Raw genomic sequence first — 23894 nt, forward strand, 5'->3', positions numbered from 1 at the left:
AAAACTTTTTCGTAATCAATAAACACCTAAAGAGACTCTTGGAATTCATTAATTTGCTTCAAGATGATACGGAGCGTGACATTATGGTCCACACAGGATCGTTCCGCACGGAATCCTGCTTGCTGCCGTCGGAGAGTTGCGTCAATCTTCTCCTGTATCCGGTTAAGGATCAATTTGCAGAGAGCTTTGAGAACAGTAACATGATGCCCCGCCAATTATCGCATACAGTCAGATCACCCTTTTTTGGTATCTTTGACTTGAACGTCTTGCATCCAGTCGGCCGGAAATGTCGCGGTTTCCCATGTGTTGTAGAATAGCTAATGTAGATACTACGGGGTCAGCTTTGAGCATCTCGGCTGATATGCGATGGATCCCTGGTCCTCTGTTCGATTGCATGCTACGGTTGGGTGTTTCTAGCTCCTACAATGATGGAGCTTCTGTGTGTTGACACGGGTTGAACTCTTGGCGGATCGCGCAAAAACGGCTACGCTCAAAAATGTGTTCGGCCTGCACATTTTTAGTAAACATCCATGCCGCACATGACTGTGTTGGAAACACACATTTTTTTTAAATTGCTCGTACGCTCACATGAGCATGTATTTTGCAATAATTTCGACATGGCAACCTCACTGGGTTTATAAACCACCTTCAAATACCGAAAAATATTGATATTTTTCAAAAATGTGAGCGTACGAGCAATTTTAAAAATTGTGTGTTTCCAACACAGTCCCTGTGCGGCATGGGTGTTACTCAAAAATGAGAGTTTTTATTTTAGAGAGATCATGCTGGCGCGGCTGGCACTTGAAAAAGGTTTCGAAAGTGCTCGAACCAGCGTTTCAGCTGATCAGCCGTGTCTTTCACGGGCATCGTACACTCAGCGAAAAAAAAGTAGCGAAATTCATCGAAATACCTTATGAAAATTTGCTATAACTAATTCTTATGGATGACATAAGAATACCTTATGAAAATTGATCGTGCTTTCTATGACAAATTTCATAAGATAGACTTATGAAAAGAACAAAAAAATCTTAAAATGATACAAGACTGGATTCGATCCATGAACGTCGGGATCACCGAGCCCGTGTTTTATCCACACGGCTACCGACGCTTGAGAATACCATGTTGCTAAACATGAATAAAAGCCAAGCTGTGAGAATATTTTACGTCATAGAGTGACCTTATGAAATTCATCCGAATCATTATGAATTATTTAAAGGCCGTTTCATAAGTTGGGCCGTATGGAAATCTTATGGTTATTTGGCTGAGTGTAGCATTCATTTTAGTCCCACTAAGGCGACGTGAGACATTGTAGAGGAGACGAATGTCGCCAGTATTTGCATCTTTTCACTTTAGAATGAGCGTTTCTCTTCCTTATCGAGAGCCGAATAGTGGTGTTGGGCTGCGGCTATGGCTCCTCCTGTTTTCGCTCGCTCTATCGCGGCTTTGGCGTTCCTCCGCTCCTCTATCTTCCTCCTGATGTCATCTGTGATCCACTGCTTTTTCTGGGTGCGTAGCTCACCCAAATAATTCTCGTCCTAGATATGGAGCACTATTTTAATCATGCGTTAGTGGCACCAAGATCGACATTGGTGCCATGATCAAGAAGGCGAAGGCTGCTTTTGCGTGTTTAAGAAATGTATGGAAAAATAGTCAGATTAGTCGACGCACCAAAATCCGAATTTTCAACTCAAACGTGAAATCTGTGCTCCAGTACGCCAGTGAAACCTGGTGCATGTAAGAGCAGAGCACCCAACGGCTGCAGGTCGTCATCAATAGATGCCTGCGGTATATAATTCGTGCTTGGTGGCTTCACAATTGGATCTCCAACGTGGAGATGTCATCAAAAGCCGATAGCGACTGAAATGCGGGAGCGAGAGTGGAGGTTAGTCGGCCACACTCTACGAAGGAGCGGAAACGAAATCTGCAAGCAAGCGATAGATTGGAACCCAGCAGGACATCGTAGCAGAGACAGACCCAGAGGCTCATGGCGGCGCAGCCTCAACAACGAAATCAAGCAAGTCGACAGAAATTTGATCTGGCCACAGGTCAAGGCTCTGCACCACCATGGGTGCTCAAGACTGCAAGTAAGTAGCAAAATTTGGAAGTGATTGGTTGGGTCCCCGCACTCCCCATTTACGATTGAAATATTAATGAGATTTAGAAAGGAAATTTGCATTTTTGCTCAGATTTTTTGTCGGCGATCGCAGAATGATTTGACGCCTGTGATAAAAGTTATACCCTGGATTAGAATTATCGTCTTGATATTGATAGATCTTCAGTGATAGTGAAGGTCAACTAACAGGACTGATATTGTTCAACTCTGACTAGACATTGAACATAACGTCAGAATATATGCCATCAATAAGTATCCTAATTCGATAATGGCTATAATTGTTGTTTTCCTAAATCAAGTTTTATCAGGATTTAGGAACACCTCGGCTTACGTCAATGGAATGATCATGAGTACTTGTTTGACAAGAAAGGTTCTACCACCACTAGGTGGATTATTCTGTTTTTTTTAATAGGAATGCATTTGTGTCAACATATTCTTTCTGTCAAATATTTTGCAAAAGGCTAATCGCAAGTGTTGGATTGTTCTGTGCCATAATTGAAAAAAAAAGATTCTTTATCAGAATAAAAAAAACAATCAATTTTTGTTTTACCTTTTATTCTCTATAATTTACCAGTTCAAACCGTTCAAATCTACCCTACTCACGATGTCTATGGTAGAAGAATATTATTAGAGAAAAATAAGTATCGCTGACTCACCCACTAAATGAAAGCTAATGGTCTTTTCTTTCTTTTGAGGCTAAGAGCGAAATGGTCTACCGCGGGTTATTTTTCCATATACATTTTGGGTGAAAAGTACCCAAAAAAAGGGGATTTCTCGGAAATGTGTTCTAGAAATCTCAAAAAAAAAATATATTCTAGACCTATCGAGACAACATTTTCCTCTTAGCACCAAATGGAAGAGCAGACCCTTCACACCAAAATTTTTGAAATGCTTCCAGCACAAAAAAGATCTGCAAAAGAAGTGGCTGAATTTCAGCAATATGTTTGCTGAATTTCTACACAACGTTGCTGATCAACTGCCAAAATTGCTGGATGGTTCAGCATGCTGAAAAATAATAGCTGATATTTAGTAATTCATAGTGCTGAATGCAATCAGCACAAAAAAATCAGCAAAGTTTGCTAAATACCAGTAAAACAATTTTGCAGTGTTAGCTTTCATTTGGTGGGTGACTTGGCGATACTATTTTTTTTTCGATAAATAATATGTTTTGTCTCAGACACCGTGCACTGTACACGGAACCGCCAAACTACCCAAAATTGAGTTCTTTTGACGCAATCCCATAGTTCGGCCCAATAAGCCAAATTTGAGTAAATCGATTAAACTCACACTAGGTAAATTGCTCCCAAGACCCCCCCTCATTCAACCCAAATTTGAGTAAACCTGCATTTACCCAAAATTGGCTTATTGGGCTCAAGGACCCCCGTTGAGTAGATGCATCTCTGTTTGTTTTTGACAACATCGGTGAGGGAAAGAGGGAAAACAACCTAATTTTGGGTAACTAGTTTATTCGATATACTCAGCTTTGAGTAAAATCGACCCAAAAATTAGGTAGTTTGATTTCTCCGTGTACATGATTACGGTGCGATCCAATGAGAGTCTAATGAAGGTGGGGAAGAAGATACTTCGTGTGCGTGAGATCCGTGTCTGGTACAAAACATGTCACTACTACAAGCAAAGCGAGCTCCCATAAGAACAAGTGTCAAATAGTGACGTCACTATTTGTGTTTACATTTTTCTTTCCTTACTAATACATAGCCATCTCTTCTTCTTCCCCACCTGTAATATACTCTCATTGGGTGCGATCTACTCATTTTGAAGTGATTGCATTCAGTGTGTACCTTAACAGATTGCTACTATTTCGACATAGATGTCGTTTCCAAACAATACAACCTTAGTGCCATACTTGTGTGCAACACATCATGCATGCAATATTTCACCCGACTAAAAAAATATAGAAAAATATACGATGATTCAACAGTAACTCTTTTGATTGTGTTACAGTGCCAAAAGCTAATGTCAATAATGTCAGTTGTCTTTTCGTATGTGAGTTCTGTTCAGTGTATTATTTTCCTTCGTTTGTAAAAATTTTATAGTGTTAATAAGAAATATTAGAACATTTCGTTTTTGATACTCCACTCATTGCGGTCACATTTAAAAATTTGAACTCAGGAGCTGGATGAGTCTTACTGGGAAATCTTTTATTTGGCTTTCTTCTTGATTTATTTTAAAAGTTGTGTACCCCATAACCAATATGTAGTCAAATTTTGAACGGAAAACAAGTAATTACAGTGTTCTGATTAATACCCTTTTTTTACTTTTATTTATTTAGGGATTTTCTGCCGTAGGCAGGTTCATCCTGACAATGATTAATACTTTGTCAACGCCTACAAGTTGAAATCTTTTATTCAGAATGCTGTGTATTCAACCTTCTTAGCTTCACCACTCCCATCGAATTTGTACCCAATCCTCATTCCACTGATAACGAAACGGTTGGTACGGTTGTCCCTGTTTCTCCAATCATCAAATTTGAAAACTTGGGTCAACCATGTTATTCATAAGTGGATAAACTGATTGCCGCAATTTTTGAAATATGTTTACACCTTATTAGTTTAAGGGAGATTTTGAGAACCGTTATAAAACCTAAAAATGTTTTATTTTGGTTTAATGGTGGTTAAATCTAACGAGCCTGGATAAAACAAAGAGGAGAAACGTCAAAATTGGAACAGTCGATTTTTTGTCATCCCCATAGTTCCAATCGAGCAGGAGATCTGTCAAAACGATTCGACACTTTGGGATACTCGAGACACTTTAGTTAAATCCGTTTGATTTAAACGTCAACTTAAGTCAAGCCGTGCGTCCCAAGGTGAACTACCAACCCCAGGGTCGAAAATTTCGCGAATAAAAAAAGTTTAAATTACCGACCTATCCCTATCAAGTGTCATCGATCTTTAAAACGGTAATTTTGATTAGTTACTACACAAAAAGTCCCCCTCGATCTGAGACGGTATCAGCGCTTACTGCATGGTCGTGTAATTTTTGCTACCTTTCCATTGTTATTTTTTCTGTTGCTCTTTTATTGGAACACTGCTTCTGATAACGAGGCCGTGATAAGCTCGGGGCTTCCAACTAACATTGGCAATCCGGTATCGATACAATTAATGCCATTTGAGCTCGATTGCTCAACAATGATTTATTTTATTTTGTTTTTGCTTTTTTTTTTCTCGAAGTTGTAGGTACATAGCCACTCGGGGTTGTGCGATTTGGTAACATGGATATTATAAAATTATCGTTTCATACTGTATAGTTAATCTTTTTTTTAATTCGATCAGTGCTGGTGGCTTCCGATGAAGGCGTTGCAGTTGGGACAGTAGTGGTCTGCATTCTTGCACGAATTGCAACAGTACGGCACACAAATGCACGGCCAGCAGCTTAAATGGGAAGAAATACGATTAAATTATGTCGTCTCGGTTCGCTTAGATGTAGAGCATAATATGTGAAAAGGATAAACTTTCTAGTGTATTTCCCTAATTTAAAAAGAAAAAACACCGACAAGTGCTATCGGCCAACCTGGGAAACAATTTCAACATTTATTCCATGAAAACTATCATGAGAAAATAAAGAAATTTATACGTAGATTTTAAAGTTTGGCAGTGAAATTCAAAAACTCTTATTTAAGCAAATCGACCCTTTTCACATGTCATACCAGTTCTCAGAAATTTTCTTACCAGAACACGAACAGCAGCAGTGCAATGATGTGCGTCTTGGTGGTGGAGTTGTGCTCTACGCGTGTCCTCACCTGGGCCCGACACGAGGGGCAGATCAGCGTAGTGGATTCAGGTCCGACGGCCGGCGCTAAAACGATAGAGATTAAACATTCGTTGCGTGAGTTGATTTTTGCGGTTGTGACCAGTGGCAGGTAAAGAATCTTACTAAAAACTCTGATCATAGTGCGATGTCTAATGATGCAGATCTAGTTTTGATATTTGCTGCTGTGAGAGGAGACATCGGCGTAATCAAGAGCATTTACACTTCATTGTGTCGTCTAAGGTGGCATCACTCAAGACGAGTTTAGTCTAGTGAGAAGTGAATATAGAAATGCAAATTTTTTTATATCGTTGAACGTAGGATACTTATAATGAATACATCGGACTCTTCATTATATTGTAGATCTATTTTTGGTCATTTAATTACTTGAATGTAAACTATGTCTCCGCAGGAAAACCACATACGAAAATTTTATTTAATATTTAAATATATTGGTTTAGAGCTCGTTCGTGTTACAAATTTGGATGTGAACAATAGTACTATAAACTTAAGTTGAGCGGTTGAGAATAAAAGTTTAATAACTATCCTTTGTATCTCACCAATAGCTTGAAGTTTATAGTTACGGATTATTTGGGGAAGTGAGTCAGATAAAAGCAAAAATTAAGTGAGTGTTTCTCATGCGTGCTTTTTTTTCACTTGCTGTAGCGTCCCCACTGGGGCAGAGCTTGATATCTTATCTTCATTTTGTTACGTATTTTCCCAGTCACTAATTCTAGGGTTCTTATCAAATTCCTGTCACACGAAGAACTGACCAATGACCGTGGCTTATGCCTCATGAAAAATTTGATATCAAATTTCAGATTCATTTAATTTTTGTTTTTTTTTTAACAATATAGTAATTTGTTGTTTAAACCACAACCAGTTTCTTTAAAAAGTAAGAAATTGATAAATAAATAGCTAAATAAAAGATGTACAAATTATTCCTAGAAGTCTATTTCCACCTCTTTTTCATTTGCAAAATAAATGCAATTTCCGTTATAACTTCAACCTGACACTTAGTCATACGATGACCAAAACAAGTGACCAGATATATTTTTCTATGATGTGGGACATACTTTTACAAAACTCAAATTGTAAATTTTTTAGTAATTCAGTGATCAATTTAAAAAAATGTAATCAAAATACAGGTTGGGGATGTAACGAATAATAAAGTAAAAGCAATTGTTTACTTTTCGGAAAATTTGCTGCTTTTTTTACTCTATTGCCATAGAAAGAATAGGTAGTGAAAAAGAAAACCCCAAATTTAAAAACAAAATTGAAACTATGAGTTTTACGTTAAAAGTTTCTTTATAAAGATGTTTAAAAATGCTTGTACGAAATTTTCCAAGAGTAAAGACTGCATTTATTTTCCACTGCAGTGCACTGCTTCTGCAAGATTTTACCATTTAGAGTGTGAGCCAAATATTATTGATTTGAAAATTTTCAAAAGTTGGATATAAAAGTGGTACAAATAGACAAATATAATATTTACTTAATAACAGTAGATGAGAATCCTAAAGTCGTTGAATCATTGGCAATATATTTCAGAGGCAATTCAATAAAAAATGATCTAAAAAACTAGTAGATATTTGTGTAGTTAAGTATAGTAGCAATAAAGTGCATTCCGCCTAATGTATTTGGGATGAATTGAAATAAACTGAACCACGACCTGTTCACCGAGTATTTTCCAGAAATTCGGAAAAAAATAAAAGAAATCTTCTAAGGACTTCTCCGTAATGCAATCCCGAAAATTCTCTGAGATCTCTCCTCCTCTTTTTTGTGAAAACCTTGAGAATAGACTTCTTTCTTTTTGTTTGTTTTCCTGAAATTTATTTCATAACTTTTAAGAGATTTCTTTGGAAATGTCTGATTCTTTTTCTCAGGAAGGAGTTTGTGCCAAACCATGGGATTTTTTTAGTTGAATTCCAATGTAAAGCACTGTATTACTCGAGGACATTTAAAAAAAATCTCGGAAATAATTATGAAATAACTTCTCCATTATTTCCCTTACGGATATGATGTTTACGTTTATTAAATTTTCGAAGAATACCAATTCTTGCAAGTAAATCTTTAAAAAGAAATACCATTGTTTTTTGAGAATATTCCCAGGGAGTTACTTAGGTATTTTTTTTCAGTAAAACCTCCAGGTGTTCTCCCTGGAAGATTCTTATCTAGTGAAAATTCACTTTGTGCTCTTTAATTTTTCAGACATAAATCAAAATTTCTCAAAGTAATATTTTAAGAATTTCTCTGGAGTATTCTACTCAAATTCATGCTCACTTTTAAATTGTTCAAGAAACTCGTCTTTGTTTCAGTCAGGTGTTTCAAAGTATTGTTTTCAGAGATATCTCTGTGCATTTAACTAGTCCTCTTTAAAAATTCTCCTAGCTTACCACAAATCCAATAACCTTTGGAATATTTCTCTTGGGGTTTTATCTCAGGGGCTCTGACAGATGTTTCTCCAAGAACACCTTGTGGATTGTTACATAAATTTTGTTAAAACTCTTTAAGGAATATTTTTGAAAAAAAAATATAAACGAAAGTTCTAAAGAAACGTTGTGAACACTCAAGCAGAATGGATCGCGGGAATTTACGAATCAAAATTTCATTTTTCAACCAGCTAGAGTAAGAAAAAAGCCTATTTTCCTTCACACTCTCGCGTGCTCTGAGCGAATTTAATTCCATCCTTCTCGTAACAAACCTGTATTTACTTTATACAACAGAACTAAAAACTCAAAATAACAAAACAATATAAAAACAGGTGATTTTTATTTGCTATTTGGATTTGCCTATGGTTTGCTTTTACATAATAAGAACAGAAGCATATCAATATATATGTCAAGAAAAAAAAAACATGTTTTAGCGATTGTTAAAATCCGGGACATTTCCAGGACACTTTACAATGCGGGACGACTAGCTTGAATCCGGGACTGTCCCGCACAATCTGGGACGTCTGGTCACTTTACCAAAACTCATAAAACAACCGTAATCGTTTATTCGAAAAGTCAGTCAATTCTTCGCAATCCAAGTAATACATTAATAGGGTGATTCGCCAGTTGTTGAACAGTTAGTACTGGAAAATTCGTTTTCATTTGTTTTTTCCGTGCATAATTCCACGGTAAGGAAGCGTCCATAAATGACGTAGCATTTTTGGCCAATTGTTGACACCCCCTCCCCCCTCGTAGCATATTTTCCCAAACCTAATACATGGCTCGTCACACTTTCACAGACTCCCGCCTTTCCCATAAAATGCTACATCATTTATGGATTGTCCCTAACAGAAAAATATCTGGTGGTCATTTAGATCCATCCATTTCTAACAATTCGCACTGAATTTGAATATCATTAAATTCTATTTTCTAGGAAAAATCGATACCTTTGTAACGGTAGTCGGGAACCTAAATGTTGAACACTTTCTTAGGATAACTACCCAAGTAACCACGGTGCTGAAGCCTTATTGCATGCAGATATATGGTGTATTTAGAGCAATCATTACTTTACATGCAAATTTAAGGTTGATTTAAAGTGGAAATGGCAATTATGCGACTGCTCAACGATTATACCAGTATAATCTTAATTTGATTCTATAATTGCCCATTTCCACTTTAAATTAACCACCATGTGATACATTGACAAAAATAAAAATATGTACTGCTATTTTATCTTGTCCGACGTTTCGGTCCGTTTGGGACCTTCTCTCTGCGACTAGAATTTCACAGATTTTTCGTCAATCACACTGGACGAAAAATCTGTGAAATTCGAGTCCCAGAAGAAAGTCTCAAACAGACCGATACGTCGGACAAGATAAAATTTTTTTTTTTAATTTCTTTATATTTGTGAATTTTAACTTAAGCTTATTCTTCACACAAAATAAAATAGCATTATTTATATTTTTGTCAAGACTGGAAAGCCATCCTCCTAGAGTATCTCAATTTCAGCTTGAAATGTCAGTTACCTAGAACACCTCTGTCACCTCCAGAAAACTCATGTATTCCTTGAAATCCCCTGAAATCCCATGGAACACGACATAACCCCCCTTGAACGCCCTAACGTCTCGCCCAGAAACCCTCTGGAACACCCTGAATCTCTCTGAAAACCCCAGGAACGCTTCTGAAATCCCTGGAATGCCAAATAAACTCCCTGAAACCCCCTGGAACGCCCATGAAACGCCCCTGAAAGACCCTTTAAAACCCTTGAAAACCCCAGAGACGATTTGGAATACCCCTGGAACTGGAACGCCCCAGAAAAACCCCTGAAATAAAAAAAAACTTCTTCCCAACGGGAATCGAACCCACCGTATCCGGATTGCCGATCCATAGCCTCAACCACTAGGCTAACTGGAGACCCCTCGAAAAAAATTGTGAAATCGAAAAAAAATGCCAGTCACGCTAACAGTTTCGGAAATACCAGTGTTCAACAATTGTGTCATGGATGCATAATGAAAGTGCGATGAAAATTAATTTATTTAATAAAATCCCGATGAGAAGGTAATTTTTATCAATGCTAAACAGTGTTAAGGACATCCTCTCAGTTCGGGAAACTTTGGTGTGACCTTGATATTTATTATTGATTTTCCAGAAAAGCTTATTCCGTAACAGAAATTTTTTAAGATTAATGTTCATCATTTGGGTACTGTTCAACAATTGGCAAATTACCCTATTACGCAAAAACTTTTGAAGTTAAAATAGTTATGAAATAGAGCATCTGAAGGAAAACTACTGTTACATAGTGTGAGCAAGTATTAGCCAAATTTTAGCAATTTTTAGGTTTTTGGCATTGAATAGCACTAAGGACCACCTGTTGCGGGATAGAAGTTCATCGAACAGGGAGCCTCAATCCTAGGTATCATGCGATTCGTGAAGATGCTCGAGCTCGATCGCAGCCTGTAGCTTGGGTAGATCACCTTCTTCGTGTTGGATAACGGTGTATGTGGTGTCTGAAGGAAACATTGATTTCTACAGGAATCCATGGAAGGTTTTGTAAAGGAAAAATGTTTGTAGTAATCCTGAGAACATTTTTAAAGAAATTCAATTCTTGGAGATTCCCTGGAAGATTTTCCGAAACAATGCCTAGAAGATTTTATAAAGGTTACCATGAAAAAATACTGAAGTAATTCTAAAAGGAATTTCTAAACGTGTCTCGGGAACCAGGGAGAACTTCTTTAAGAATCCCTGCGGGAATCTTCTCTTGTAATCGCTGGAAGAAGCTATCCATGACAAATTTCTTGGAGTAATTTCTGAATGGTCTCTTGGAAAAAAAATCTGATGGAATCTCTTATAGAATATTTTCGAATAAATTCCTGAAAGATATTCCGAATAAATACATGGATGAATTTTGTAGAGGATTCCTGAAAAAAATCCTGAAGGATTCCATGGAAGATTTTCTATTGGAGTACTTGATGAATAAATAGCATTTTTTGAAGAAATCGCTGAAATCGCTGAAAGAGGAAATTCAGAAAAAAATTTATAAGTTTTTCTAAATGAACTCTTCCAGAAATGTTTGAAGGAATCTCTAGAATAAATTCAGTAGAAATTGCGGAAATAATTTCTGATGAAATTCGTCGAGGTATTTAGCAATCTAGCATTTAGCAAGATCTGGTAAAAAAAAACTTTGGGATTTTTTTGGAGAAATCCCTTGTGGAATTTTCGAAGGAATACTGAAAGCATTCTCGGAGATTCTAATAAGTAATTCAGTATCTAGGGGATTTCTTAAAGAAATTTGTGATTTTTTTGGATTAATCCCTTATGAGCTATTCGATAGAAATCACTGGATGAATGTCTTTAGCAATCCTTGAAGAAAGTTAAGGAATGCATCTCAGGAAGATTTTACGAAAGAATCCGTGCATGATTTTCTTGCAGAAGGCATTTTTTGAGAAATTTTTAAAGGAACTTCTGGAGGAATTACTTCGAAATTTTTTTTTCTGAGAAGGTCCCGGAAATTTTTTTAAAGAATCTGTGTAGGATTTTCTAAAGGAGTCCATGGAAAAAATTCTGAATATCTGTCGTAAATTCTGGAATCCCTAAACTGATTTCTAAGGTAATCCCTTCAGAAAATTTCCAAATGAATCATTGCAAGATTTTTTGAAAAAATCCGTATAGAAATTCCTGGAACAATTTTTGGAGAAATTTCGGAACGAAGCGTTGCAGGAATTTATGAAGCTTTTTGAAAACCTTTGGACAAATTTCCGAAACAATCCCTAGAGAAATTTCTCCAAAAATTTATGAAGAAATTTCTGAAGCAATCCATGTAAGATTTTCTAAAAGAATTCCATGTTAAGTTTCTAGTGCAATTTCAAGTGATATTTATGAGTGAATCCCTGTAGGAATTTCTTAAACAATCTCAAGAGAAAATTTCGGAAGGAATCCCTTAAAGATTTTCTTAAAACAATCTGAAAAAATCCCTGGAGGGCAATCTTTCTGAAGCCATGAAACAATAAGCTATTCAAATTGTTTATTCAGCACTATATGCGCCTTTACTGCGGGTCATTAAATGCTAATCTGCCGTGTGAGAGCTATTAGTGTTAATTCAATGCAAGTTTTGGCCCAATATACGGCTGATTAAATGCTTATTTGCCCTATCCCCTAAATTGTCAATAATAAACACAAAAAAAATTTCCCCTCCTCATTTCAGCCGCTTCATATTCTTCCCTTTCTTTCTCTTTTCATTTTTCTCTCACTCTCTACTCTGCAACTGGGGCTGTTATTTTGTAGTTGTTTTTTGCTCATCCCGCTGAAATTGGGATTCGATCCCTTGATCGTTTGATTGATGTGGTGCTGAAGCACGTACAGGATAAGCTATAAATAATCAGATAATGTGCGTAGATTTTTTTTTATCTATTTAAGGCTTGAGCACCACACCGGCAGTTATTTCGTTGTGCCCCGGACAACGGCTCGGAAAAGTGCTGATAGTTGAATCTACCACATGAGACACGATGGCGTAAGATACTAATCATGGAATTTATTTGGTAACATCTGTTCTCCCAATTATTTGCTTCCTTGCTATCAATAAATGATAGGACATCTGTATAATAATGGGTCCTACAGCCGTGGCACATAAATTGAAAAGTTACACATTTCAACACATTTCAGTTTTAGCATCACTCATTTCTCTTGGCAGTTTTATGGCAATAAAGCAACACTTGTGATGCTTGTTGACCAAAACACATCGTGCATTTGAAATACTACACAACGGCTGTTGGATTTTTAACGGCTTTTAAATTGCTTATATAGGGCAATTTAGCAGTCAAACAGCTATGATACGACAGCAAGCTGATATAATGCAGTTTAAAAGCCGAAATACGGCTTATTCAAATGCTAATTGGTTACTTGGGAATGGATTACTTGGTGAAATTTCTGGAGAAACCTCAGGATAAATTTTTGAAGAAATCCCTGAAACACTTCCTGAGAATCTGTAGAAATTTTGGAAGAAATCAATGGCTTTCCAAACGCATCAGTCGGCAAAATTTCTGGAGAAATCTCTTGAAAACTTCCCGCATGAGTGCATTAAAGAATTTTTAAGAACATTCATGGAGGAATTTCTGAAGCAATCTCGCAATAATTTTTTGTGATTTTTTTTTTGAGGATTTCCAAGTGGTACTTCTGAAGGAATCTATGAAGAAACTTCTAAAGCAATTCCTAAAGAAAATTGTCAAGTGAATGCTTGAAAGATTTCTGAAAGAATCTTTTGGATAAGTAACAATCGTACAAAATACAAAACAAAATTCTATGAGATCGCCTAACTTTTTCTTGGGATTTTTGAAAATAAACAAACTATAAAAAACGCCACACTTGCTTTCAACATCCCAACCACTCAGTTCCAGGAACCAATAAAGTGATTCAATCGCTATTTCAGCACAACCACAAATTAGGCACTTCAGCTTGGAAAAGTAAACACCGCAAACACACGCCAAACAGCTTGAAAAGGCAGCAAAGTTGGTCCGGAAGAAGATAGGTTCTTTATCTCGTTGAGCACACTCTATGCACCAGCCTACGATGGTCGTACGGGACGAAACCGGCGACGACGACGTACTTAATGCTTATCAGTCTCGAAGTCAACCGGCGATGTGATGGCCGGCGAATGTAAATCGGAGAGAGAAGCCCCGCCGATGCATGTGTGATTTTAAGTCTACACACCACAAGTGCCTCATCCGCTCGTTATTTACACGTGGTGCAATTTTCCATTGACAATAAAGTGCTAAACTGCTTTCGAGATGAAAAGTCGCACAATTCTAGCAAGTTTTTATTCGTGGCACGTTCTCCGAAGACACCTACATTCACTGATAACGCGTAGGCACTCACTGCGAAGGTTCCCAATTACTTGGGCACCTGCTGGTGACTCACTAGCTCATAGCAAATAGCCGACGACATGACTGCAATTAATGCGCTAGTGGCGGTACTAAGGCCATAAGCGTGATTGAATCGGTGTCACATCAACTTTAAATATTCACCAGCTTTTGCTTTTATGTACGGATTTCGATCGCCCTTTTTTTCTCTTCCCTTGCGCCCTCACTCTCACTTTCGTAGCTGGGATCCTATCAATACACACATACCTCCGGCAATGATGACTGCTGGCTGATGCATTTTGGGATTACTAGTAAAACTATCTTTGGTGTCACGCACTTCCTAAATTAGACGAAAACTTGCACTCAGAGTCTTTGAGTACTAATAAAAAACCAGTTCAATGTTTTCCTCAACTATTGCAAAATTAACCGACTAGCCGACAATATACGAATGACGGAGCGACCACGGCGACAACAGTTCGGTGCGTTTTGCGTGCGCTTCACGTTACGATTGCCTTGAATTTGAAGCCCTCCAAGTCTGGACGCGCGCTCATTAGGGTTCATTCAAATATTACGTAACGCAAAATTTGACGATTTTACACCCCCTCCCTCCCCCATGTAAAAACTTTTGTATGAGAAATTTTGAAATTTTGTATGAAGCGTAACACAGAGCTGGACCCCCTCCCTCCCCCTTTGGCGTTACGTAATATTTGAACGAACCCTTACTACATGGCGTGTTTGCGTATACAGGTTTTCCTTGAATTGTATGGCTCGTAGGAACTGTACTCTATAGATGACATGCTAGATAATCATCGAATCCAATTACACATTACCACTGTGATCAAAATACATTTTTCGAATCTTTTTGAACTCTGGCAAACATTGAAATAATAGTACATGCAATCTCCTGTATGGTCTATATGGTGATGAAAAATTCTCTTCTTAAATATAAGAAAATCGCCTGAGACTAATTCTTCGAACTTGCGCCCTCATATCCACACAGAAAAAATATGTAATTAAAATTCAGCGATAAATCATGCACATAAAGGGAATGCTAGAGTTAGTGAATTTTACATGAGATATAATGTAAAATTACATTACTATCGTGTAAATTTCCGCCAACTATCGCGTAAACCATCATGGACATCAACCGGTTACGCGACTATTAGCGGAAATTTACACGAACGTAACGTAATTTTACATGATATCTCATGTGAATTTGCACTAACTCTAGCATTCCCTTTATGTGCATGATTTTTCGCTGAATTTCACATTAATATTTTTTTCTGTGCATATATAAAAATGAATTTCTGCCTGTCTGTCTGTCATTCGGAAACTACTGAACCGATCGGTGTGAAATTATGTATGTGGGTTTTTTGGGACCGGGGAAGGGATCTTAGCTTGGTGTAAAACCTCTCCGGTCTCTGGAACGGGGGGCTCCCATACAGATGACTTCGCGGGGGACGTCCCTATGGAGCTGCATGTCAAAAAACACAGTAAGCAGGCAGTACGACGTTTGTCGGGACAGCTAGTATCTATATAAAAATAAAATTGTGTCTGTATGTCACGATTTATCGTGAGAATGTGTCACCGAATTCTTCCACTGTGTTGAATTCATGCAGGCCCTGCAGGACTCCATCGTGTTCGTGCAAAACAATTGTTGAAAAAAATCGACGTTATTTTTATGTGGAATTTGAATATTTACTCACAGAAACGCATTATGCAGATATTGCGACGTATGCCGGAATAGCTAATATACAATAACTTTTTTTGTAAGAAATTCTTAAAATATAAACATCTAATGGATCTAATGGAATATTCTTCATGGATTATTTTAGAAATTCCTTCAACAATTTTTACTGGGGAATGCTTTAGAAATTTTACAAATAATTATTTTAGAAAATCTTGCTTGGATTGCTTAGGTAAGGACTGTATCGTTAATTACACCGTTCAACACTAAATTTTGTTATCGGATGAGAAAAAAAAGTAACAGGGGTTTGGGACCCTAGAAGTGTCATAGTGAAAGAATTTTTGAAAAATATTGGACCGGGCCTTCACAGTTCAAAACCGAAGTTTGTATGGAGAACTTGGGGTGTTCAATTGATATGTGCATTAGAACGCGCTGTGTATATATTCAGGCGTTAGACAATAACGAAACTAACCCAAATACCGAAAACGCCTAAAAATATGCACGGCACGTTTCAATGCACATATCAATTGAACACCCCAAGTTCTCCATACAAACTTCGGTTTTAAACTGTAAAGGCCCGGTCCAATATTTTTCAAAAACTTTTTCACTATGACACTTCTAGGGTCCCAAACCCCTGTTATTTTTTTCTCATCCCATAACACCAAATTTTGTAAAATTTTGTCGATCGTACACCTGAAAATGGCTGTTTTTTTAATGTTTCATATATTTTTTAAATTAAATTCAATTACAGGTATGTTCCGTTTTTGTCACTATCCGTTTTTGTCACTATCCGATTTCGTCAACATTTCATTCCATTTTTGTCAACACCAAAGTTTTGGCAAATTTGTTCCCTCAAACACGAGTTATGTATGGTTTAACATTAATCTTGAGACAATGCATACATGAACGAATTTGAATCAACCACCAATGGTGACATAGAAGACGTATACGCCACAGTAGCTTTAACACATTTCAAATTCTGCTGTAAAAAATGTTAGTTCATGCTTTCTCTCTCGCATAATGTTACTTCTTATTTGAACATGAGAAAAATTAAAGCAATAGTCCAATATAAAAATTAAACAGAGCCAATTTAATTAATGAAAATCTGACAGGAGGCGGCAGTAGGTAACACGTGAATATCATCATCATCATCATCAACAATTTGTCGTATTGTAAAATGGCTCAATCATTTTCTAACTGTAACGTTAGTAGCTAATCATGATAGATCAATAGATGGGATGTGCATATAAAACCATCAAATGACGAACAACATCCGGCAACAGGAAAAAATCACCCTGGATAATCGAACATTTTTTTAAATTTCATTAGCCTGTTGTGTAAATTGGTGTCCCTTCCGGGGATCGCTCCAGGATGTCCATCTGGGTTTCCTCCAAGAACTTCCATCTGAAGACCTTTCTTCTCATTTCTTATTCTTCTTCTTCTTTTTTTACGGCTCTACGTACCAACTCGAACTTGGCCTGCTTCTTCAAGTGGTCTTCGAGAACTTAAACTGTTTAGGGATTTTTTTTTTCCTGTCATTGCCTGCATTTTTACACTACAATCTTTTTTACAAGACTTTTTTTAAGTGAAATAAATTTCACGCGATTTTTTACACGATTTTCTTGAAATAACGCGATGTGCTGAATTCTTCTCTCTTGGTCGCAATTTCTTTCCGACGGGTCTCAAATTTCTACCAGAGATCTCTCTTGTCCCTGTCCAAATTTTCCTGACCGAAACTGCTATATTCACTAGGCTAACTGGAGATTCCTATAGACTTTTATCCGTGTTTTCATTTTTAGATTGCTCTAAAAATGCAATCTTGTTTTTTTTTTCAGTTATTCCTACTAGTGATTCTACCTTGTATTCCTCCAGATTCCTTAATGGATTTCTTCTGAGAAATCGTCAGGAAATAATTCAGAAGTTCCTTAAGGTGAATTAGGAGTTCCTAAAGAAATCCCATCAATTCTGAAAGTAACCCTCGAGGAACAATTGGATGATTTCTTGAAAGAACTTATAAGGATTCCTAGAAAGAATTTCTCAAGGATTTCCACAAGGAACTTCTGGAGGATTCTTAGGAATAACTACCTCGAGATTTCTATACAGAATATCATGAGGACTACCTGAAGAAACTTCTGGAGGATTTGAAGAAAGAATTCCTGGAAGAATACTTCAAAACTTCTGGGAGATTCCCAGGAAACGCAGTGAGAAATCGGGGAAAATTATTATTATTATATTATTTTTATTATCGAGATTTTCAGCCCAAGGCTGGTTCATCTAGTAATCATGGGAAAATAACAAAGGTGAAAGATGGAATGCTCTTGAAAAATCTCTTGGAATAAAAATTCCAGTAAGTGTAGGTGTTACTACTGCGCATACATACCAAAAACAAAGTCCTGTAGGGAAAAATATCAAAAAGAACTTTTTAAAGGATCCAAGAAAGAATTTCTGATGAATTTCTAGAAAAAACTGTTGAAGGAATCCCAGAAAGAAATTCTGGAGGAACCTCAGACAGAACTCCTGAAGAAATATCAGAAAAAATGTCTGGAGGGATTTCAGAAAGCAATCTTGGAAGAATTCCCGTAGGAAATTCTGAAGAAACGGAGAAATTCCTATATTTCAAAATTAATATCTTGGTAAATCTCCAAACAACTTTTGGATGAATTTCAACAGGATGTCTAGGTTAAATCCTAATGATTTTCTTAGCCCACCTTGTGCATTAGGACCATTCCAGACCAAAAACTTACACTACGTCAGCGAGCTGTTTCCAACATAATGCATCAGTAGGTCGGCTCCAGAGGCCAAAAATGCATAGGGGAGGGCTATAAATTCAAATTTCTGGTGGAATATTTGAAGGGATCCCCAAAGAAACTCCAGAAGAAATTTAAAAAGAGACATTTAGGTTTATCCGAGAAGAAATTTCTGAAGAAATCGCAAGGGTCAGAACCTCTTTTCTCTAAAAAATCTTATCGAATTCAAAAAGATAAACAAGCGGCATGGTACAAGGTAACCTAAAAGATTTCTGGAGGAACTTCTTGGGGAATCCAATATTCTGGAGAAGTTACAAGTGATTGCTTAGAAAAATTCCTGGAGATTTCCTAAAAGTATCCTAGACGAAACTTTTATAGGAATCTGTGAAGATGATACTCGTGAAAAATGCCTTCCGGAATGAAGTAAAGATATCCTGTTTTGTTAGGATATCGAAATTACGTTAGAAGCAAAGGAGTGTAAGTGACAAAAACACCCTTTCGAGTAAATGAGGTTCAAAGTTTTTCACCAAATTTTCTTCCCATACAAAATGTATGGAGTTTCGAAATCGACCCCATTTTCTCCGATTTATTGCATTTTTTCTAATCATCGTAAAAATAATCTTGAAAAGGTTCCTGAAAGCTTGAAATCTGAAATATTTTTCAATATGCTCAGCTCAAAATCGACAAAATTGTCTCTTACACCCCTTTGATTCTGGCCCCCCTCAAATGTGGTGAAAACCTCTTGTCGGCATCACAGTCAGAAAACTGTAATTTAAACTGTGCAACCAAGATGTGCTAAAAGACATAAAAAACATTTGAATTTCATAGTAAACTGCATATTTTTACTTTCGGAATGTGTTCTACAGTAAAACTTCCAATTTATATTAAAATATTGCAAAATACTTTGTCAAAGAAAATCATTCCGTTTTTATCACTATTCCGTTTTTGTCAACTGAAAATCACGGACCGTGTTGATAAAAATGGAACATACCTGTTCATTGTTTATTAACCATCAGAAGAGCCCATGCCATCAAAATATGTTTAATTTTTCATGGAGCTTGGCAGCTCTCATACCATCTTCTTGATGTTCTTCATGAGGTTTTGGACAACCGTTCCGTCCATGGTTTTGCTTACATTAACCCAATCTTTCTTGAATCTAATGAAGTCATCTGCTCCTCTATTCTTTTTCCGAAATTCTCCTTTCATCAAACTCCAATATTTCTCAATGAGCCTTATTTGCGGGCAATTTGGAGGATTCATTGTTTATTTCACAAATTGAACATTATTTTGATCATACCAGTCCAAGGTGTCCCTAATGTAGTGGCAGGTTCCCAAAACTGGTCAAAATAATGTAAGGCCTCGGTGCTTTCAAATGAATGACGGTATTCGTTGTTGGTCTGGTAAATTTTGATGTTCATATTTGCGATGGTGATGAAAGGTAACGATCTCATACCGCATTGGCAAATTGCTTGCCAAACCAACACCTTTTTTCCAATTTTTTCGCAAAAAAACGATTTTTCCGTATTTGGAACATCCGTGCCATGCTTCACAGTGTAAATTGTGCCATTGAAAGTGCCTTGTAGTCCAATTTGACATACGTTTCATCACCCATGATAATGCACATGTTGTTTTTGCTCAAAACATCATCGTACAGTTTCCGAGCCCGAGTTTTCTTCAAATTTGACTAAATTTGACTGTGTTTCAGATATTTTTGTTTTCGGTAGATCTTCAGGGAATTACGCTCCTATGCATGTTGAACCATACCTATAGTCGTTCCACACTTTTTAGAGCAATCTTTTAAGGATACCTCTTATTTTCCTTTAAAGATTTTGCATATCTTGTTGTCTAAATTTGACATGAACAAACCTTTCTACCGCGCCCGGGTAATTATTTTAGTGTGTTAAGCATACCAAACCGTTTGATAGCATTTTTGACCGCACAGATACTAAACCTTCAAGTTGCGCTAATTTTCTTAGCGATAATCCTTTTACAGTGCAGTGCCTGGTCAGAATCAATTCTCGCTTCTCTTCCGTAAGTCCTTGTATTTTTTCGCTTGAGGTTAAACTTTAACTTTCAATGAAGGTTATCGTTTGTTTGCAACGTTAACAACATATCGACACACAGCAGCTGTCAAAATAAGTCATAGTCTTTTTCATACAGAGCTTCAAAAGTGTACTCATAATTAACGATACAGTCCTTAATTTCGCCTGAAACTATGTCAGAGTTTTTTTAGAAAACCTTCCATAAATTCATTTAGTAATCTCTTTAGGATTTTCTTTGGAAATTTCCCCAAGCGTTCCTTCAGAAATTTTCCCAGAAATTCGTTCAATTTTTTTTTTAATTTCTTCCAAGGATTGATTAAAAAATGTATAATAATTAAAGAATTATTTCAGACAATGATTATTTAGAAATGCCACCTGAAATTCCTGAAGAAATTTACCCAGAACTTCATTAAAGGTAGTTTCGAAAAATCTTCCAAGGATACATTCGGATTTTTCCGGGAATTGTTTCAGCAATCCTCTTGAATTCGTCCAAGAACTGCTTAATAAATTCCTTAAGATATCGATTCAGATACTTTTACAAGGATTACTTCAAATACATTCCGTGATATTTTCGGAAGTAACCTTTCGAAGGTTTTTCGGCAAATCTTGCAAAAAATCCATCAGAATTTCGTCCAAGAAATCTATCCAACAATTCCTTCAGAAATTTACTGCACATACAATGTACCAATTCATAGAGTCTTTCAAAAAATTCATTTGGAAATTCATTTAGGAAATTACTTTGAAATTGCTCCAGGGATCCCTTCCCGACTAGAAAAATATATCATGTTTATAACACATTGTGTAATGATGTTATGATTTTTTTTTCTATAACTTATTTTGTTATAAACTAGATGCTGGATGATGTTAAAATATCAAAAACTGTAACAAAAAGTACACAGGTCTAATAAAAAAATAACCTATTTTGTTATAATCAAATCAAAATTATAACACAATATGATATAAATTTTAGCTTCAAGAAAACTAGTTTCTATCATATTTTGATACAATTGTGTAAAATGATGTTCTGAATGTCAAAGAATCAGAACTAAATTATTTCACAATGAATTATTGAACAACATTTATAACATAATATGATACAATTAGGTTATAATATTTTTAAACACCAATGATGTTAAACATGATTATATCACAATGAGTTATACATTTCATGGTGTGTTATAATTATGTTATATTTTTGTTAGAATCTTCTAGTCGGGTTGAAAATAACAAGGGATTACTACAGAAATTTCACAAAGAATTTTCTTGGAAAATATGAAATTCACTATTTCATAGATTCCTCCATGTATTACTCCAGAGAATCTTCCAAGGATTTCTTCAGCAGCTTTTCGCGATATTTATTAAGAATTTCAAAATTTATAAAATGCTTCAGAGTTTCCCCAGACAACCAATTGACCCGTATAATAAAGAATACACATAACGATGGCTGTTCACTTTCTTGTAGCTAATCTAATCTAATCTAATCTCACACTAACGCGGCCATTACTTGAATGCATCCTGGAAAATGAAGACTTTTCAAGTCTATCATTTTTCTTGTCTAACGGCCTGGCCAACTGCGCAGCATGTACCGCAGAGAAGATATCAAGGGATAGAACGATTTCAACATAGTCAATATTTCAAATCATTCTACACCTTGAAATCGAGGGGAAAGATGGAAGCGTGGACCTCCCGTACCGAACGCTTCCAGATAACGATATACAATATATCAAACAATTGTCCGTACAGCAATTTTTTGGTCAAAATAATTTTTCATTTAAATGATTATAACTTTTTTATACGTCAATCAAAAACGCTGAAATTTTGACCAGTTATAACCTATATATTAAAGCTCCATTTGTAAAATTTTGAGCGAGATCGAATAAGTTTTCTGGAAGTTATAGAACTTTTAGTAAAACTTATAAAATTTTTGAATACATTTTTAAAACATTTTTTCTCAATATGTACTTGATGAAACTTTTTCAATATTTTTCGTGTTACAGCTTATACCCAAGGCTTTCATATGCAGCTTCGTTTAAGGTTTTATATTCACTACAAAAAATATGAAAAATCTGTATATGTTCAGAGTGTCATTTGGAAATTTATCATATTTTGATTAATAAAAGTGCCAAGTGTTTTCAACTTTTTTAAACTCTCTTAATGATATATTTTTATACAGGACCTACTAAACTACATATGAAGAGTAAGTCCTATGGATTTTTCGTTCAGTTAATGCACTTTTATTGGTAGAACATGTTTGGCAGATTATATGTGCAAAATATGGTAAATTTCAAAACATCGTCAACTACATACGCACATTTTTCATATTTTTTGTAGTGAATATAAAACCCCAAACATGGCTGCATATGAAAGCCTTAGGTCTAAGATGTAACACAAAAAAATAGAAAAAAAAATCATCGAATACATATTGAGATATAATGTTTTAAAAATGTGTTTAAAAGACTTATAAGTTTTACTAAAAGTTCTATAACTTTCAGAAAACTTATTCGATCTCGCTCAAAATTTTACTAATGGAGCTTTAATATATGTTTCATGATTGGCCAAAATTTCAGCATTTGATTGACGCATAAAAAAGTTATTATTTATTTATTTATTTATTTATAATAACTCTTGCGACGTAAGACAAAGTCTTTTTAAATGTCGCAAATTGATTTCAATGAGAATACAAAATCATGTTTTACTTACTATAATATGTTCCTGAAGGTTCCATAATTCATCTTAACTAATTCATGTTAACTAATTCATGTTGCTGAATCTATGAAGAAGGTCTCGCCTAAACCCAATTATAGAGGAGGATAACTTGACATTAACTGGCAGCGCGTTCCAAAGTACAATGCTTCGAACAAAGAATGAATTCCCGTAGTATGCAGAATTATGATGAGGTATACTTAGGTTCATGGTGCGAGGTTGTCGCATTCGAGTTATTTTTATAAAAAGATAGTGAGGTGTTCTAGACTTTATAATCTTATATAAATTTAAACATAATCTGTATTCAAAGAATTGCATGAACGAACATCCAAGCAACGTCTCGTGTAAATGAGAAACTCTAGAAAATTTAGGAAGGCGATGAACGTATCGCACACAAGCATTTAGAGCTAAACGCATTTTATTCATTGCAGCCATAGAAGCATTGCTGTAAATGAAATCACAAAATATGAAGTGCGGAAATAAAAGAGTTTTGAAAAGTCTTATTTTTGTATAAGTGTCCAAATGTCGAGTAGTTAAGTTTAATTGTTTTAACATT

At 36.0% G+C, this 23894-nt stretch overlaps 1 protein-coding gene across 1 annotated transcript; it reads right to left on the reverse strand.

The window, feature by feature from the left end:
- Positions 1-5201: 5201 nt before the first annotated feature.
- On the reverse strand, positions 5202-14679 carry LOC109417532 (lipopolysaccharide-induced tumor necrosis factor-alpha factor homolog). Its single transcript, XM_029859162.2, has 3 exons — positions 14427-14679; positions 5800-5926; positions 5202-5502 (listed from the first exon to the last, which is right to left on the reverse strand). Exons 1-3 carry the CDS (start codon positions 14455-14457, stop codon positions 5400-5402), a joined length of 261 nt encoding a protein of 86 aa, XP_029715022.1. The 5' UTR covers positions 14458-14679; the 3' UTR covers positions 5202-5399.
- Between the last annotated feature and the right edge of the window lie 9215 nt (positions 14680-23894).

This window comes from Aedes albopictus, chromosome 2, assembly GCF_035046485.1.
Source record: "Aedes albopictus strain Foshan chromosome 2, AalbF5, whole genome shotgun sequence".
Classification (NCBI taxonomy): Eukaryota; Metazoa; Arthropoda; class Insecta; order Diptera; family Culicidae; genus Aedes; species Aedes albopictus.

Excerpts from the sequence above, each read along its gene's own strand:
- LOC109417532 (XM_029859162.2), bottom strand. The coding sequence starts at position 14,457 with ATGCATCAGCCAGCAGTCATCATTGCCGGAG. Across the intron at positions 5,927-14,426 it reads AGCAGTCATCATTGCCGGAG|CGCCGGCCGTCGGACCTGAA; the intron begins GTATGTGTGTAT and ends CTATCGTTTTAG. Across the intron at positions 5,503-5,799 it reads CTGCTGCTGTTCGTGTTCTG|CTGCTGGCCGTGCATTTGTG; the intron begins GTAAGAAAATTT and ends TTCCCATTTAAG.